General features: G+C 45.5%; 1 protein-coding gene across 1 annotated transcript in view; it reads right to left on the bottom strand.

Annotated features, from left to right (window-relative positions):
• Nucleotides 1-14,959, bottom strand: part of LOC117389683 (contactin-associated protein-like 5) — a 90,878-nt gene extending 75,919 nt beyond the window's left edge. The window contains exons 1-2 of the mRNA XM_033987395.2: nucleotides 14,885-14,959; nucleotides 12,548-12,741 (exon numbers count right to left, since the gene is read on the bottom strand). Of these exons, the coding sequence (XP_033843286.1) occupies nucleotides 12,548-12,673 (126 nt within the window). The 5' untranslated portion in view covers nucleotides 12,674-12,741; nucleotides 14,885-14,959. The remainder of the gene's footprint in view (nucleotides 1-12,547; nucleotides 12,742-14,884) is intronic.
• Between the last annotated feature and the right edge of the window lie 2,822 nt (nucleotides 14,960-17,781).

Below are 17,781 nucleotides of genomic sequence, written 5' to 3'. Positions count from 1 at the left end.
GACACAATGGTCTACAGTCCAACAGCCAATCAGGACGCACGACACAATGGTCTACAGTCCAACAGCCAATCAGGACGCACGACACAATGGTCTACAGTCCAACAGCCAATCAGGACGCACGACACAATGGTCTACAGTCCAACAGCCAATCAGGACGCACGACACAACGCAAAATCCACGAAACAATAAGACCACGAAAGGCGAACTGCGATTGAGCGAGGGACAACTGTATATAAATGGACATAGCTAACCTGCTAGCCGCGTTACAAACAGGAAGTGATCGTGCTAAGCTAAACCAGTGGTGTGGGCGGGGAGGGGCGTTACCTTCAACAGCCTGGCTCCACATTGGCTCTTTGGTTGCTATGATACGTGTAAATCGTCTCTACACCTGCTCCGGCCTGGATGAGCTTCATTTGGGGCTGAAGCTGTGACGTCAGACTCACTCAGTCGCTTCTTCACTCAGTCGCTTCTTCACTCAGTCACTTCTTCACTCAGTCACTTCTTCACTCAGTCACTTCTTCACTCAGTCACTTCTTCACTCAGTCACTTCTTCACTCAGTCACTTCTTCACTCAGTCACTTCTTCACTCAGTCCGTGGTGGAGTCAGACGGAGCGAGTCACTAATTGAGAGCTGAGGTGTTTAGAATCAGGGGAGAGCCTCAGTTTGTCATAAACGTGTGAAAAGTGGAGATGGATTCATAACGCTCATGTTTTAAGCAGTGCAGATTTTGAAGGTAGTGACAGAAGTGTGAAACAGGAAATCAAAATATAAATCAATCAGAGCTGCACAAAGGTTTCTCTTCCAAAGCACAAAAGATGGATCTCACAGCCCTGGTCTAAAGTGAGTGTGTACAGACTCTGTTTTAATCGTTGTAGCGCAGGGACGTCTTCAGCATATGTTTGTTTCTTAAAGGTGGACTTGAAAACAGAGGTGATAATTCCTTGGATCTGCGTCACCTTTATCGTCGTTAAAGTCGCACACGTTTTGCATCGCAGAGATTCTGGGAGGACGTGGTGTTTGATTCTCAGATCTACAGGGGTGAGTTTAACACCAAAGACCTTATAAAGTTCAGGACTTTTCCAGAAGGACAGGCCTTTATGGACCCGACTGTGGAAGAGGGAGAGGCACGAAACAGTGATGCATTTGTTTTTGTGTAAATATCAGAATAAACTCCCTAAAACGTCCGTTGATCCCTGTCACATCTGTCCGCTCGATAGAGACGGGGTAAATGGACATGTTTTTACTGTAGGCACCACTTCTCCACCTTCATCCCCCTCAGAGCGTTGACCTCCACAGTGTTATGTTCACGCTGCACCTTCACAGTGTCGTTATAATCGTCCTGAAGTTTGTCTTTTACACAAACCTCCTGCAGTTTTCAGCTCTTCCTCAGTTTCTTTCAGACACACCTGGCCTCGTTACGTCTCAGAAGAGAAACTTTCAAGGTTGAATCACGGACTTTATGTGATCAGATCTGCTCCTGAAAGAGTCTGTGCAACAACACGGGGTTAAAGATCCAGCGGCGAGTCTGTGAGTTTGAGAGTAAAACCAACGAGGCGGCGCTCACACGTTATTATTATTATGTGTGTGACATGAAGAATAAACAGATCAGCACAGACACACACTTCTCTTTAATTACATCATTTACATCCTGTACAAACATAAACATCATCATCTGGAGACGTTAAACACGATGACACTGTGTAAACTTTGGTTCACACACGTCACTAAAAAAGATCTTCATTTGTCCAGAAATGAACCTCAACACAAGACGATACTGAAATCTGGTGTCATGATTATCACGACCAGAATAACTGTGATTAACGATTAATAAATGAAGCTGCTGACAGTTTAAAAAGAAGCGTCTTAGATGAACAGAGGAGCGTCTTCAGTCCTACAAACATTTGTCCAGTCACAGATTTAATCTTTGTCTTTTGCTCTGGATCAGACCTGGACGAGCGAGGGACACAGACACTTTAAAACATGAATAATTATAACTTTAATACTATGAATAAGCTCCATGTTTAAACTGTTCTAGTTCTGTTCAAAGTGAAAACAGCAGGGATCAAGAAATAAACATCAGAAGTATTTTTTTTCCTGCACATTCTGATAAAAAGATAAATGTCCCACCAACTGACCTTCACTGATCACACCCAAATCTTTATTTATGTATTTATTTAGATTAATTACTTTTTTATTTATTTATTTTATCTTATTTTATTTTATAACTGTTATTTTATTTTTATTTTTTTCCTTCTCATCTATATTCTCACTTATGTATTAGTAGTACCTGCTCTCTCCTCCCAAACCACAGAAATATCACAAATAATTACAAGCGACTCTTTCTATCGCGATGAACCGTGTTAATGTTTATCGTCCCGTCACCTTCACCTCGACTGAAGCCTCTCTGGTGTAAACTTTGTGCGTACTTTGTGTATTTGTGTATTTTTGACACGTGTTTCCTGAACGTTACATCAGCTTTGAATGATTTTAAATGTGCAAACAAACAAACTCGTCTGTGTGTTAGGGACGTTTAATAAATGAACAACGTCACAACGGCCAAAGAAGAAGCTGAACTACCCCCGAGTCACCACCAGGGGTCAGTGTCCGAAAGGAAAACACTTTTAAAAACTAATAAAGTGAATCAGAAGTGAAAAAACTCCAGACAAACGAACAAGGATAGTTTTAACATCATTTAGGAGTCATAAAACGTGATCTAGTCCCAAACCATCTCACTAGCGCCCCCTTTGTTTTTGTCGTTCTAATATAGATCCAGATGATTGTCACGTTTAACCTCACAATCATGTAGAGCAGGTTAATACGAACATTTAAGACCAAAATGATGAGGCAAAGTGGAGTCGATGGAGCAGGAAGTGCGCCACGATCACTTCCTGTTTGGATCGCAGCAGCTAGCGGGTTAGCCATGTCCATTTATATAAAGTGAAGACAAGAATCTGTCCATTAACCGTCACTGTTTTTACTCAGAGTTTTAACTTAATAATCTCATCCTGGCACATAAATGTTACACAAACTCTAGAATTTCCTCACACTGAGCTAAAAACAACACAACAACAACAAAAACAACACAAACGCGTCTCTTTTCCGTTACATCGCCGATAACCCCGTTCGTAATGGACCACACGGGCGTCCACAGTCTGAGGAGCCGTAAAGAGCCGTCGCTGACACTGAAACCTCAAGCCTCAACTCTTAAAAAACAAAAGACGACACCAGGACAATAACACCGGCGACTGTAGAGCGAGGAGGGGGCGGAGCCAAGCCAGTGCCATGTATCTGTAACGAGGCAGCAGGGGTGTCATTAAAAACCAGGACACTGCTTCTTGGAAGATAATCAAAGCAGCAGTGCGACTGTTAGAGCTCTAATTGTGATTTATGCCACCGCTTTCCAATTTCCAGCATTTTAACAGGAGGCGAGTGGACGGCTCTTATAACGAGCGGCGGCTCTGTGGGCTCGTTTATAATTCTGCTCCGCCACAGACGTGTCCCCACATCTACAGGGAATTTGGGTCTAACGCAGCCGATACCAGCCCCGTGTACGCAAACACCAATAAACAACATTTAGTGATCTGCTTTTGTGCGGAAACAAATTTAATCTAGTTTGTGTCTCTATGGTTCTCATCTCTGTGGATCATTCTGTTATAATTTACACATTTTAAATCACAATATTCAACTAAAATGACTTCATAAAAGAAAGAAGAGCTGACGTCATCGTAAACGTCATGATAATAAAGAGGCGTGTAGCTGTAGCGCCCCCTATGGACAGATGCACGTCGCACTAGAGCAGAGCGTTTTTTAACATTTGGACCAAAATGACGACGCGACGCTGCAGAATCCTACAAGTATCAACGATTAAGAAAATAAAACTGGAGGAGGAAGAGCGGACGTCACAGTGGGCGTGTCCCGGTGGGCGTGTCCCGGTGGGCGTGTCCCAGTGGGCGTGTCCCGGTGGGCGTGTCCCAGTGGATGAGGTCGATCACCTTTTTCACTGGGTGTTTGGCAGGATTTGACCCAGAATAGACCAGACAAAAGGTGGGTTCAAAGGTCATTACTCAGTGTTTGGGTTCAGCAAAATGACCCAGTTCTGTGAAACCCCAAAAAGTGACTCAAACCTGGAAACGGGGCATTTTTCAGGGTCGAACTTGAGTTTAATTACTTCATTTTAAAGTGTTGTGATGATGCTAACACTTCAAACACGAGGCTAACATTTCAAACACGACGCTAACACTTCAAACCCATGACTATCACAGGTTAAGTAAATAAAACGGGGGTAGATGCTGCAAAATGGCGTTTTGAAATGAGTCGATAAAAGATTAAACTCAAACATGAATCAGGAGTGTAAATGAGAAAAAAACAACAACTATATCGAGGTTAAAGATCTGAAGTTTGAACGGGTCTGATTTAACAAACGCTCGTGTTGCATAATGTTGTTTTGGCACAAACGTAAAAGGCAAAATCTCCCTAAACTTCTTCTTTGCTTTAACATTTCCATAACGAGATTCCAATTAGTCAAACAGTGAGTTGTTCCGATGAGGCTCTGGTGTTTGCTCTGCTCGTCCCCTGAGGACCGTCGTATAAAGCTTTACGTAACTGCACACTGTGACTCTAGTGGGTTTAACTCGCTGTTTTTGAACGATTCGGTCAAAGCAGACGTCGATCGATCACCCCGCTCTCCGTGTGGTTCCTCTGTAGACCCGACCGGACGCGCTGCAGATATAAACACGCACGAACGCAATGAACACGTTGAACTTTTGAAACTTTTCCTGACGGTGTGCGCTCAGCAGTTTAGTCACGCTCCTATTTCTTGCTTTGGAAAAAAAACTTCGCCTGAACATCTCGTGCGTTCCAGCTGAGAGCCCGAGGAGGATTTTCCAGCGGGGGCAGGCCGGGTCCCTTATCCACGCAAACAGGCCTAACCCCACGGTGACGTCATTATGTGCATTGTGTCTGGACGCCGACGCTTCCCCCTCGTTCATTAAGGCTCTTTACTCTTCCTGCTGATGAGTTCCCCCGTGTCACTTTTCCTTTGGTGGCGTACGGCGCTCGGGCGGCGGAGGTTTTATTCTAATCTATCCACTGGAGAGTAAATGGAGCTCGGGGCCACACGGAGGCAGCACTTTGTTCCAGAAGGTCAGTGTAACAGCCTAAAGGTGCGAATAATGAAGCTGTGAAGAGTGAAGTAAAGACCGGGGCCTCGAGCCACTCAGACGACCGCGCGGACAGACGGGCTTCGGTCAGCGAGTCCAGAAATACACGGAGAGAATTAAACAGGGGGTACATAAAGTCTGTGCGATCTAGAACATTATTACAAAGGCAGATGATCAGATATCTCCATCCACCTCGTTTGATCCACGTCTATATGAAGAACATCACGACGGGACTGGATTTCTCGCCGCGTTCGCTGCAGCAGAGCCTCATCGACGCTTCAATCTCATCTTTATCTTTAGCTTTACTCCAGTAATGTCCCGTATCTTTGTTTAATTCACGACGTCTTTAAGAAGCGCCAAAGAAATCCAGAGGTGTGAGATCTAATAAGATAAACAATAATATAGTTTAATGTGATAAAAAGGGTCAACACAAATCGTTCGTGGCACTTTTTAGTACTGTTTTTAACTTTGCTTCATAGTTTCTCGGGGTGTGACTTCTCCTCAGATGTGACTTTTATGTGAAATGATTCAAATCTATAAAGTCACATGTTGGTTCTTGTCACAGTGACAGTCGTGCGAGGGGCTCTAGACTTGGACCAGTATCTACTCCTCCTGAACCACTCAACATTTAAAATATCAACATTACACTCATTTAAAAAACATCTGAGAAACACTGAACAAAAATGCGTTAGCTGTACTGCTCTTCAGCCCGTTGTTCTCTATTTTATTATTATTATGTTAACTTGTCTTTAAAGATAAAATGTCTGTTCTTGATCTCGGATTTTATACGATATATTTCCCTAAAAATGCGACTTATATATGTTTTTTCTTCATTATTATGCATTTTTTCACTGGTCCGACTTATACTCCAAAGCGATTTATAGTCCGGACAATACAGTAATCGTGATAATCGTCAACAAAGATAAACTCCAGTGTGTCTCCAGAACGTGCAGAAAAAACAACTTCTCCTGACGATCACTGTTATTTTTACTCATAACAAAGTACAACATTTTAACAGCTGTTTAAACATGGAGCCTATTCCTAATATTAAAATTGTAATTATTAAATTAAATTATTTATTTTGGCCATGAAAATTGTGACACCAAATTTCAATATCGTCCCATGTCTAGTGAAGGATCAATACAAAAAACAAAAACTTTTATAACCACTGAGAACAACAGAACAAACCTAATTAATAGATCTTATTTTAAAACTGTAAAGAGACTAAAAGAATTATATTTTGTGACAGTGTCAATCAAACAAAATGTGCTGATGTGCTCATGAGAAAAAATATTAAAAACATCTTTTTTTACTAATTACCTCGTTACGTAAAAAGGAAAAAAAAAAAGGAAAAACTGAAAACGATGGTGGTTCAAATAAACTTGGGACTTGTATGAATCATGCTAATTCTCCAGACCTGTCCAAACTTTTTAACAACTTTTTAACTTTCATCAGTGAATAAAACAAGCACAAAACTAACATTAGCATAAAACTAATATAAAACTAGCATCAAACCAGCACAGCGAGACAGTGTGTCCAGTTAAAGACCCGTCTCTGTCCACTGCTGACTCTCCCAGTGCATTGTGGTCCATATTGACCGCTCTAGTGACCAGCGCTGGACACTACTTTTCAAGATGCATTTTGGTAAATTTTGAGTGCACTACTTTTTCACTCACTGGACACTCAGCACTAAAAATGTGGTGACTCCTAAACAGTGCCCCCTGTAGGAAGACTGTGGATGTTTCTGTTTCTTTCACAACTGTCAGAAACCAGAGTCGAATTTTGAATTGTGACAGTCAAGCTAACAACTAGTATGTTAACATGCCCTTCCTGATTATCGGACACTCAAATGCAGCAAACATATTCTGACCTGCTGCTTACACGTCTGGACACAGTGGACGTGGGACAGGGCGGATTTAACTCAAATACAAAAAACTTTAACTTGAGTGTCAGTATAAACATCAGAAGCATCTCTTTTTTTATCAAGGATCCAGATAAAATCACAGACATTTTAACAAATGAACAGGCTCAGACGTCCAGGTGGAGGTGGAGAGCGAGGTGGAGAGCGAGGTGGAGGTGGAGAGCGAGGTGGAGGGGAGAGCGAGGTGGGGGGGAGAGCGAGGTGGAGAGCGAGGTGGAGGTGGAGAGCGAGGTGGAGGTGGAGAGCGAGGTGGAGGTGGAGAGCGAGGTGGAGAGCGAGGTGGAGAGCGAGGTGGAGGAGTCTGAGGGTTTCTTCTCCGATGTTTACGGCTGATTTCTCAAACTCATCAGGACGATCTGACAGTGACATTTGACCTCTGTGCACAATAAAGACCACACGACTATTATTAACAGGAAAATGTGACGCTAACAGGGAGAAAGGACGCTGACAGGAAGTAGGGACGTGAACAGGAAGTAGGGACGTGAACAGGAAGTAGGGACGTGAACAGGAAGTAGTGATACTATCAGGAAAATGTGACGCTAACAGTGCGGTTGAGGGGGCTGTTGTCCAACAGTGATTGTTTTTCTGAGAATTGTAACAGTGATCATCTTAAACCAGGAGATAAAACTGTAATGAGATCCCTGCAGGGCATCAGGTCGTTTCAAACACAGAGGAACATGTGTCTGCAGGACAGGTTATAAGTAAAATGGGTTTGTTCTAAATCTCCTCAAACAATAGGTGATTTCTTATAGGTTTGATTTCTTATTATATTTTCTTGTTTTTTGTAGGTAGAAGAAAAATAACTTTTTAAATTTTTAAGTAAATTTCGAGTAAAAACAGTTAAAAGTCCATTATAAAGTTCTTGTTGGAGTCTGTTGCTAAGAAACCTGTTCACATCCACACAGCAGAGGTTTGAACTGCTCCTTTAGGACGGAGCTGGTGTGTGGAGGTCTGCAGGTTCAAACTATTCCAGCTCTTTCTCTCAGGCTGTGTCCGAATGTCTCCCCCAGCCCCTGACCCTCATTCACATTCAGACACAGCTCAGGACACTCAGGTCTGGCTCTGGGTGAAAAAAGTCTAAAGTCTAAAGTCTGATAAACTCTGACTGGACTGGCTCAAGTCTTTATGGACTAATAATAATCTCACACGTTTATGTCAGACTCACATAAACAGACTGGACTGTCCAGCTGGACATTTGGACACCTCTAAAAGTGATGTAACCCCTGAATAGTGCCCCCTGCAGGGGACAGTGTGGACACTCAGACATGGCCCAGTGACAGAGAGAAGAGACAATTTTCAATTTCAGCGTATGCTAGCAGGTTAGCCATGTCCATTTATATATACAGTGTATGCTAGCAGGTTAGCTCTGTCCATTTATATATACAGTGTATGCTAGCAGGTTAGCCATGTCCATTTATATATACAGTGTATGCTAGCAGGTTAGCTCTGTCCATTTATATATACAGTGTATGCTAGCAGGTTAGCCATGTCCATTTATATATACAGTGTATGCTAGCAGGTTAGCTCTGTCGTTATATATACATACAGTGTATGACACAGCCTCCATCTGTGATGACATCATACTCTGTTGTTTGTGATTTATCTAAACAAAATAATCTTCTTTCCTTCTTTTACTTTAGTTGGTTGCCATAGCAACACATCTGCCTCCAATAAAGTCGTAATATAATTCAGCCGAGTTACCCTGGATGACTTCACACTAATGTCCGAGGTAGAAAACAAAGTCCTGCTATTTTCACACTATTCACACTATTTCACACTCTGTGTGTGACACGTCTCTGTGTGTGACACGTCTCTGTGTGACATGTCTCTGTGTGACATGTCTCTGTGTGACATGTCTCTGTGTGACATGTCTCTGTGTGTGACATGTCTCTGTGTGACATGTCTCTGTGTGACATGTCTCTGTGTGACACATGTCTCTGTTCCTGTGACTATGCAGGACTCTTAATTTCAATCAAGGCTCTGGTGTGTTTCAGTGTGTTTCAGTGTGTTTCAGTGTGTGTCAGTGTGTGTCAGTGTGTTTCAGTGTGTGTCAGTGTGTTTCAGTGTGTGTCAGTGTGTGTCAGTGTGTTTCAGTGTGTTTCAGTGTGTGTCAGTGTGTGTCAGTGTGTGTCAGTGTGTTTCAGTGTGTGTCAGTGTGTTTCAGTGTGTGTCAGTGTGTTTCAGTGTGTGTCAGTGTGTTTCAGTGTGTTTCAGTGTGTTTCAGTGTGTGTCAGTGTGTGTCAGTGTGTGTCAGTGTGTTTCAGTGTGTGTCAGTGTGTGTCAGTGTGTTTCAGTGTGTGTCAGTGTGTTTCAGTGTGTGTCAGTGTGTTTCAGTGTGTGTCGGGGTGTTTCAGTGTGTTTCAGTGTGTGTCAGTGTGCTTCAGTGTGTGTCAGTGTGTGTCAGTGTGTGTCAGTGTGTGTCAGTGTGTTTCAGTGTGTGTCAGTGTGTGTCAGTGTGTTTCAGTGTGTGTCAGTGTGTGTCAGTGTGTGTCAGTGTGTGTCAGTGTGTGTCAGTGTGTGTCAGTGTGTTTCAGTGTGTGTCAGTGTGTTTCAATGTGTGTCGGGGTGTTTCAGTGTGTGTCAGTGTGTTTCAGTGTGTGTCAGTGTGTGTCAGTGTGTTTCAGTGTGTGTCAGTGTGTTTCAGTGTGTGTCGGGGTGTTTCAGTGTGTGTCAGTGTGTTTCAGTGTGTGTCAGTGTGTTTCAGTGTGTTTCAGTGTGTGTCAGTGTGCTTCAGTGTGTGTCAGTGTGTGTCAGTGTGTGTCAGTGTGTTTCAGTGTGTGTCAGTGTGTTTCAGTGTGTGTCGGGGTGTTTCAGTGTGTGTCAGTGTGTTTCAGTGTGTTTCAGTGTGTGTCAGTGTGTGTCAGTGTGTGTCAGTGTGTGTCAGTGTGTTTCAGTGTGTGTCAGTGTGTGTCAGTGTGTGTCAGTGTGTGTCAGTGTGTGTCAGTGTGTTTCAGTGTGTGTCAGTGTGTTTCAGTGTGTGTCGGGGTGTTTCAGTGTGTGTCAGTGTGTTTCAGTGTGTGTCAGTGTGTGTCAGTGTGTTTCAGTGTGTGTCAGTGTGTTTCAGTGTGTGTCGGGGTGTTTCAGTGTGTGTCAGTGTGTTTCAGTGTGTGTCAGTGTGTTTCAGTGTGTTTCAGTGTGTGTCAGTGTGCTTCAGTGTGTGTCAGTGTGTGTCAGTGTGTGTCAGTGTGTTTCAGTGTGTGTCAGTGTGTTTCAGTGTGTGTCGGGGTGTTTCAGTGTGTGTCAGTGTGTGTCAGTGTGTTTCAGTGTGTGTCGGGGTGTTTCAGTGTGTGTCAGTGTGTTTCAGTGTGTTTCAGTGTGTGTCAGTGTGTGTCAGTGTGTTTCAGTGTGTGTCAGTGTGTTTCAGTGTGTGTCAGTGTGTGTCAGTGTGCTTCAGTGTGTGTCAGTGTGTGTCAGTGTGTTTCAGTGTGTTTCAGTGTGTGTCAGTGTGTGTCAGTGTGTGTCAGTGTGCTTCAGTGTGCTTCAGTGTGTTTCAGTGTGTTTCAGTGTGTTTCAGTGTGTTTCAGTGTGTTTCAGTGTGTGTCAGTGTGTGTCAGTGTGCTTCAGTGTGTGTCAGTGTGTTTCAGTGTGTTTCAGTGTGTTTCAGTGTGTTTCAGTGTGTGTCAGTGTGTGTCAGTGTGCTTCAGTGTGTTTCAGTGTGTGTCAGTGTGTTTCATAGTGGCTCAGTGCCTTGGCAGAGGCCGGTGGGTTGATCATTTTCTACATTCGTACTGAGGCAGTTTTCCCGCTGGTCTGGGCTCGGGCTCAGGTTTGGCGGCGGCGGCGGCGGCGGCGGCGGCGGTGGGGGCGGCTCTCATTAGACCCTCTCAGTGAAGTTTCCTTTGAGCTTCAGTTGTAGCAGAGCCAAAGACGGATAAGCCCCTCCCTCTTTGTGAATGGACGTGCTTGATGTATGAGCTGCCATCTCTACGGCGCCCCCTATAAATCCACATAAGGAGGATCTGCTCCAGTCTATAGAAGCAGCCTATAAATTGTGTGTGATTTACAGGTAAATAAAAACCAGTCAGATCCGGTTTGGGGAGGTTGTTTCCGCCGGTGGACGTCACACGCTGTGGTGTCCCCCGTGTCCCCGGGCGAGTAACTAAGGCTGTGGACGACAGAGGAATCGAGGGTCCACAGACGCCCGTCTCCCTCGACTCTGTGTTTACCACGAGCCACTTAGAAAACATGAGACCGTCTCCTCCGGCGTACGCCCCAGAGCCTCCAAACATAACAACTAACGAGACGACGGCGCGAGACGACGACGGCACGAGGAAATATGAACACGACTGGAAACTGTACAGACTTGCCTGGACTCGTCTGAGTCGGAAACAACAAACTATTTTTGAGACGGTCCCTTAGCGTCTCGTTTTCAACAGGAACAAGTTATTCATAAAATGATAATTAACACAATTATCTGGACCACGACAACACGGAACATTTTAAAGCTCCATATGCTGCATTTTAAATAAACTGTTTCATTAAAAGCCACAAGCTGCAATAAATAAACAGAAGAATGTTCCAATAGAAGAGCTTATTGTGATATTACAACAACAAAATTACAATACATATTACAAAAAAAACAACAACAAAATCTCCACTTTTACAAAGAAAAAGTCAAATGCACCGTCTTTATATGACGGACGAAGTCGACTATTAACGCACAAAAACATACAACAAAACAAACTGTGTCCACTGTGTGTCCACTGTGTGTCCTCTGTGTGTCCACTGTGTGTGTCCACTGTGTGTGTCCACTGTGTGTGTCCACTGTGTGTCCTCTGTGTGTGTCCTCTGTGCGTCCACTGTGTGTGTCCACTGTGCGTCCACTGTGTGTGTCCACTGTGCGTCCACTGTGTGTCCACTGTGTGTCCACTGTGTGTGTCCACTGTGCGTCCACTGTGTGTCCACTGTGTGTCCACTGTGTGTGTCCTCTGTGTGTGTCCTCTGTGTGTGTCCTCTGTGTGTGTCCTCTGTGTGTCCTCTGTGTGTGTCCACTGTGTGTCCACTGTGTGTCCACTGTGTGTCCACTGTGTGTCCACTGTGTGTCCACTGTGTGTCCACTGTGTGTGTCCTCTGTATTCCGCTCACACACACTCCATATGTCCCTGAGTGTGTGTGAGTCGACACAGACCCACAGGATCAGCTGTGTGAGTCTGTGTGTTAATGAGCTCATAATGAAACACAACACTTCATTAACACAGAGATCCAGCAGCAGGAACGCACCTGCTGCACAGTGATTGGTCCACTGAAAAGGGGGCGTGGCAAAGAAACTTTAAATGAGTACATGAGTACAGAGTACATGAGTACAGAGTACAGAGTACATGAGTACAGAGTACATGAGTACATGAGTACATAAGTACATGAGTACATGAGTACAGAGTACATAAGTACATAAGTACATGAGTACATGAGTACAGAGTACATAAGTACAGAGTACATGAGTATCACATACACACAGAGTGCACTCACCCCGACTCCGTCCTCCTGTCTGTGCTGTTTCCAGCCTCGGCCCGTGTCGCTGTACAGAAGGACATAACTGCTGACCCAGTCCCAGCTGTCATAGCGCCCCTGTGTGGCCACCGCCGTCACCTCCATCTGCTCCCGGAGGTCCACCTGAAGCCACGGCTCCTGGTCCGTCACCAGCGGAGACCAGCCGCCCGCCCCTGTGTGAGACGAAGCACGATGAAGTACGGAAACATCAACTGAAACATCCAAACGTCACATCTTCAACTCCTGATACTGTGAGTCTGAAACAGGGCGGAGTCTGTGAGCCTGAAACAGGGCGGGGTCTGTGAGCCTGAAACAGGGCGGGGTCTGTGAGCCTGAAACAGGGCGGAGTCTGTGAGCCTGAAACAGGGCGGAGTCTGTGAGCCTGAAACAGGGCGGAGTCTGTGAGCCTGAAACAGGGCAGGGTCTGTGAGCCTGAATCGGGGCAGGCTCTGTGAGCCTGAATCGGGGCGGAGTCTGTGAGCCTGAAACGGGGCGGGGTCTGTGAGCCTGAAACAGGGCGGAGTCTGTGAGCCTGAAACAGGGCGGAGTCTGTGAGCCTGAAACAGGGCGGAGTCTGTGAGCCTGAAACAGGGCGGAGTCTGTGAGCCTGAAACAGGGCGGGGTCTGTGAGCCTGAAACAGGGCGGAGTCTGTGAGCCTGAAACAGGGCGGGGTCTGTGAGCCTGAAACAGGGCGGAGTCTGTGAGCCTGAAACAGGGCGGAGTCTGTGAGCCTGAAACAGGGCGGAGTCTGTGAGCCTGAAACAGGGCGGAGTCTGTGAGCCTGAAACAGGGCGGAGTCTGTGAGCCTGAAACAGGGCGGAGTCTGTGAGCCTGAATCAGGGCGGGGTCTGTGAGCCTGAAACAGGGCGGAGTCTGTGAGCCTGAATCAGGGCGGGGTCTGTGAGCCTTCAGGTGTGTTCAGTTTGTTTCTCCAGGTGAAACTTCTGGTGTGAGTTTTGTTTTGAGGATCAGCTGCACAGACGCTGTGTCTCAAACTAAATAAATAAATCAAACATAAAACTCAGGGTCAGCACATGAAAAAACAAAAACCTCAGATGCTCCTCAAGGAAAACACAATGAACTTTCAAAATAAAACACCAAGACTTTACTTTTCACAGAGAATAATGAGGAACAAAGAGGCAGAGACAAGAACAGCACAGGAACAACAGAGGAACAGCAGAGGAACAGCAGAGGAACAACAGAGGAACAGCAGAGGAACAGCACAGGAACAACAGAGGAACAGCACAGGAACAACAGAGGAACAGCACAGGAACAACAGAGGAACAACAGAGGAACAGCACAGGAACAGCAGAGGAACAACAGAGGAACAGCACAGGAACAGCAGAGGAACAACAGAGGAACAGCACAGGAACAACAGAGGAACAACAGAGGAACAGCACAGGAACAACAGAGGAACAGCAGAGGAACAGCAGAGGAACAGCACAGGAACAACAGAGGAACAACAGAGGAACAGCACAGGAACAGCAGAGGAACAACAGAGGAACAGCAGAGGAACAGCACAGGAACAGTAGGGCGACACCAGAGGAACAGCACAGGAACAGCACAGGAACAACAGAGGAACAGCAGAGGAACAACAGAGGAACAGCAGAGGAACAGCAGAGGAACAACAGAGGAACAGCAGAGGAACAACAGAGGAACAACAGAGGAACAGCACAGGAACAACAGAGGAACAGCAGAGGAACAGCAGAGGAACAACAGAGGAACAACAGAGGAACAGTAGAGGAACAACAGAGGAACAACAGAGGAACAGCAGAGGAACAACAGAAGAACAACAGAGAAACAGCAGAGGAACAACAGAGGAACAACAGAGGAACAGCAGAGGAACAGCACAGGAACAGCACAGGAACAGCAGAGGTGGATGGGCGTTTGTTCAATGAGCCTCTGTGTTTGTCAAATCTCAGGAGGAAATGCACTTTTTCCCATTTGTCGCTACTGTCCAGTATCTGGAGACTGAAACGAGCCGACTCCTGCTTCTTTGTGATCGTGAAACATCTATGAACAACAACGAGGACTCAAGGCGACGCACAAACACACACAGACACACACTGCAGCACAAAGGTCTGAGTCTGTGTGATTCCAGACGCTCGTCCTGTATAAATATGTCATTCATGTTAATCATTTATATTTCCCGGGGCTGTTGTGAGTTTATGTTTAAGTTTTATGTAAAAGGTAAAAGTGCAGAGGAAGTTTACAGCTCACGTCCGTGGAGTTTTGAGGTCATGTGGAGGCAGTATTAAAGTGACACGTGCGGGACAAACTCTTAAAGGGCTGGTTAAAGGGGCGGGTGCACTCACCTTCTCGTCTGTTGAGTTTGGCGTTGTGTGCGGCGTAGCTGCTGGAGGACTGGGAGGAGCTCTGAAAAGACGAGTGGGGTAAGGCGGCCACCAGGGGCCCGTTGCAATTATCTGCAGAAGACAAAAGGAACAAAAGAGACTTTTTTACTGCACCTGCCGTAAATCCACCACCGTAAAGTATATTTCTTTAACGACTTGGAAGGAACTTTGCACCAATTCAAAAGTTCTAACTCTGCGATGTTAATTTCCTCCACCTCAGGCCCCAGTCCTGACGGAGCTCACGGTGATGGAGCTGGTGCCTGACCACAGCTGGACACGAGGAGAAAAAGTCAAACATGAGCGTGCGAGTGTGGGACATTTACACATTTGATTCTCTTGACAAATTCACTGTATTTACTGCTTTTTCTACCCAGTGCTTTTAAGTGAGATTTGAACAGTTTAACCTGTAGCGTCAGATGCTCTCACAGTTGTGGACTTTCCATCAGCGTAACTCCACAATTGTTTGTGCTTCATGTAAATTCAAAGGGCGTCTCAAAGCAGAGACACGAGGCTCTTATGTTCCTGTCATTATGATAATGTGCTTATGTCGCCCTTGAAGACGACCAATCAGAGCACAGGGGCCGTGGATTCAGTTATTTGTGTCAAAGGAAAAATAAAGATGATGATTGTGTAAAACAGAGTGTGACAAAAAAGCAAAAGTACTGATACTGATACTTCATTTAACAGGAATTTTATGGTTAAAAAAATAATAAAAGTCTAAGTTACACTGGTCTATAATGTGCTCAGTCCTTAAACCAGAGATGACCAAACTTTTTTATCAAGGGCCACATCCCACATCATATTAAAGCTGAGGGCCAGACGGTGTGCAGTGTGGTGCTTTACACACAGTCTGAGCCCTGTGTGTGTTAAGACCTGACACATGTTTATTTTAGGTCTGTGTCACACTGTGATGTTTGAGGTTATAGTGTAGAAATAGTTTAATTTGCTGTTAAAAGTTCTGATTATGATCAATTGGGCCGATTCAACTCGAGGCCCGAGGGCCAATAAAAACTGGTCTGAGGGCCGCATTTGGCCCTGGGGCCATAGTTTGGACACTCTTAAAGGGTTAAGGTCTTTCTGGGCACTGGTGTTGATAATTAGCCTGTGGTATAAACACTATGATACTGCACCAGGTTAACACACTGTTCAACTCTGACCTTATTCAAATAAAATAGAAAATAAAATGGTCATGTTTTTATACGACTTTCCACCTTCAGACCTCGAAACACTTTACATCAATGAACCACACACACACACACACACACATCGACACACACACACGCACCCCCACACGCACGCACACGCACGCACACACACTGGGGTGAGGGGGGTTTAAGTGGGAGCTGGAATCACACCATCAACCTGTGGATCAGTTAATCTGACCACTCAACCAGTGATGTTTATGTTTATGTCGAGAGCAGGATTCAAACCAGCAACCTTCAGATCAGTGGGCAAACGCTCTACCAACTGAGCCACTGTCAGTCAAATGCATGAGGGGATCGTTACATAAACCTCATTATAAACGTGTCCTGTGCTGACGATCCATTTACAGCTTATACATTTATACTGCGTTTTATTTTGAGTTTAAATTCAGACATTTTCTTGTGATAAAACTGTGAAAACCTCTCGTGGTCCACGGCGCGTCTTCACCTGTCAGCTGTGGCGTCGTTAAAGCTCCAAATGGGAGAAAATACCAAGCGCTGGCTCACTTACCCGCTTCAAACAGTCTATTAACCCCTGCAGTGACCCCTGAAACGGCACAGGGTGTGTACGTGTGTGGGTGTGTGTGTGCCTGTGTGTGTGTGTGTGTGTGTGTGTCCGCCCCGTGCTGCTCTGTGTGGGATTACAGCACTTCCAGAGCGAGGAGGGGGCAGATTAGAAGCCCCTGATCTGAAGCTGTCTGTCTGTAGTGAGGGGCCGTCTCTGTTTGAGGAGACAGGTGCATTATGGGAGCGTCTGTGAGTCTGCGTCGGGCGATACGTTAAGGTGGTGCCGGGGAACGTAATGAAAAGTGGCAGTGGAGTGATTGTAATTATCTCCACGCGCTCTCCATCACACTCAGTTTCAGTGAGTGTTTCAGTGTTCTGCTGAACTTCAGAGCACACCTGCACGTACCCCACGAAAACCTGACAACACCACCGTCTATTTTTATTTTTTCGTTTTTTGTTGCTGTCGGGCTGAATCCTGGCTGACCTGATTTGGCGCCCTCAGATGGGTTGCCAGGCGTGTTTCCTAATCCTGATTTTAAGTGTGACTAAAGTGGATCAAGCTGCTTTTTTTTTTGTTCCAGGCTCAAACTGTGTCACCGCTCGCTCGTCTTCGCCCGGGAATCACAAGTTCTGGCAAGACGCGGGATACCGAGGAACACGGTTTGTTACGCAACACAATAATCCTAATCCTCACTTTGGGTCAGCGTCCTACTGCAAACCCCGGACCAAACCCCGGACCAAACCCCGGACCAAACCCCGGACCAAACCCCGGACCAAACCCCGACCGCACGGCTCTGGTCAGCAGGTCTCGTCCATCATCATGTGGAGCTGACACAACAAAACTGAAACTGAAACAACACGAGCTACAGGAAACACAACTCCACCTGAATGTGACGATACAGATAATGCTCCACGTTCAAATGAATGTCTGAAGTACAGAGTGTGAGGACTGTTGTTTTGGTCATATTTTTAGACAGCACTTTTCCTCTTTTAAAGCTCAAAGCACTTTATCAATGAACCACTCACCCCTTCATATTTATACACACACAGGGGGGTTAAGCGTCTTGCCCAAGGACACAACGACAGCTGAATTGCACCGCCAACCTGTGGTCAATGGATCTAACAATGATGTTTAAGTTGAGACCTTCA

Source organism: Periophthalmus magnuspinnatus, chromosome 21 (genome assembly GCF_009829125.3).
Source record: "Periophthalmus magnuspinnatus isolate fPerMag1 chromosome 21, fPerMag1.2.pri, whole genome shotgun sequence".
Classification (NCBI taxonomy): domain Eukaryota; kingdom Metazoa; phylum Chordata; class Actinopteri; order Gobiiformes; family Gobiidae; genus Periophthalmus; species Periophthalmus magnuspinnatus.
Note: the sequence above shows the minus strand (reverse complement) of the source record. Positions and strands in the feature narration are given on the sequence as shown.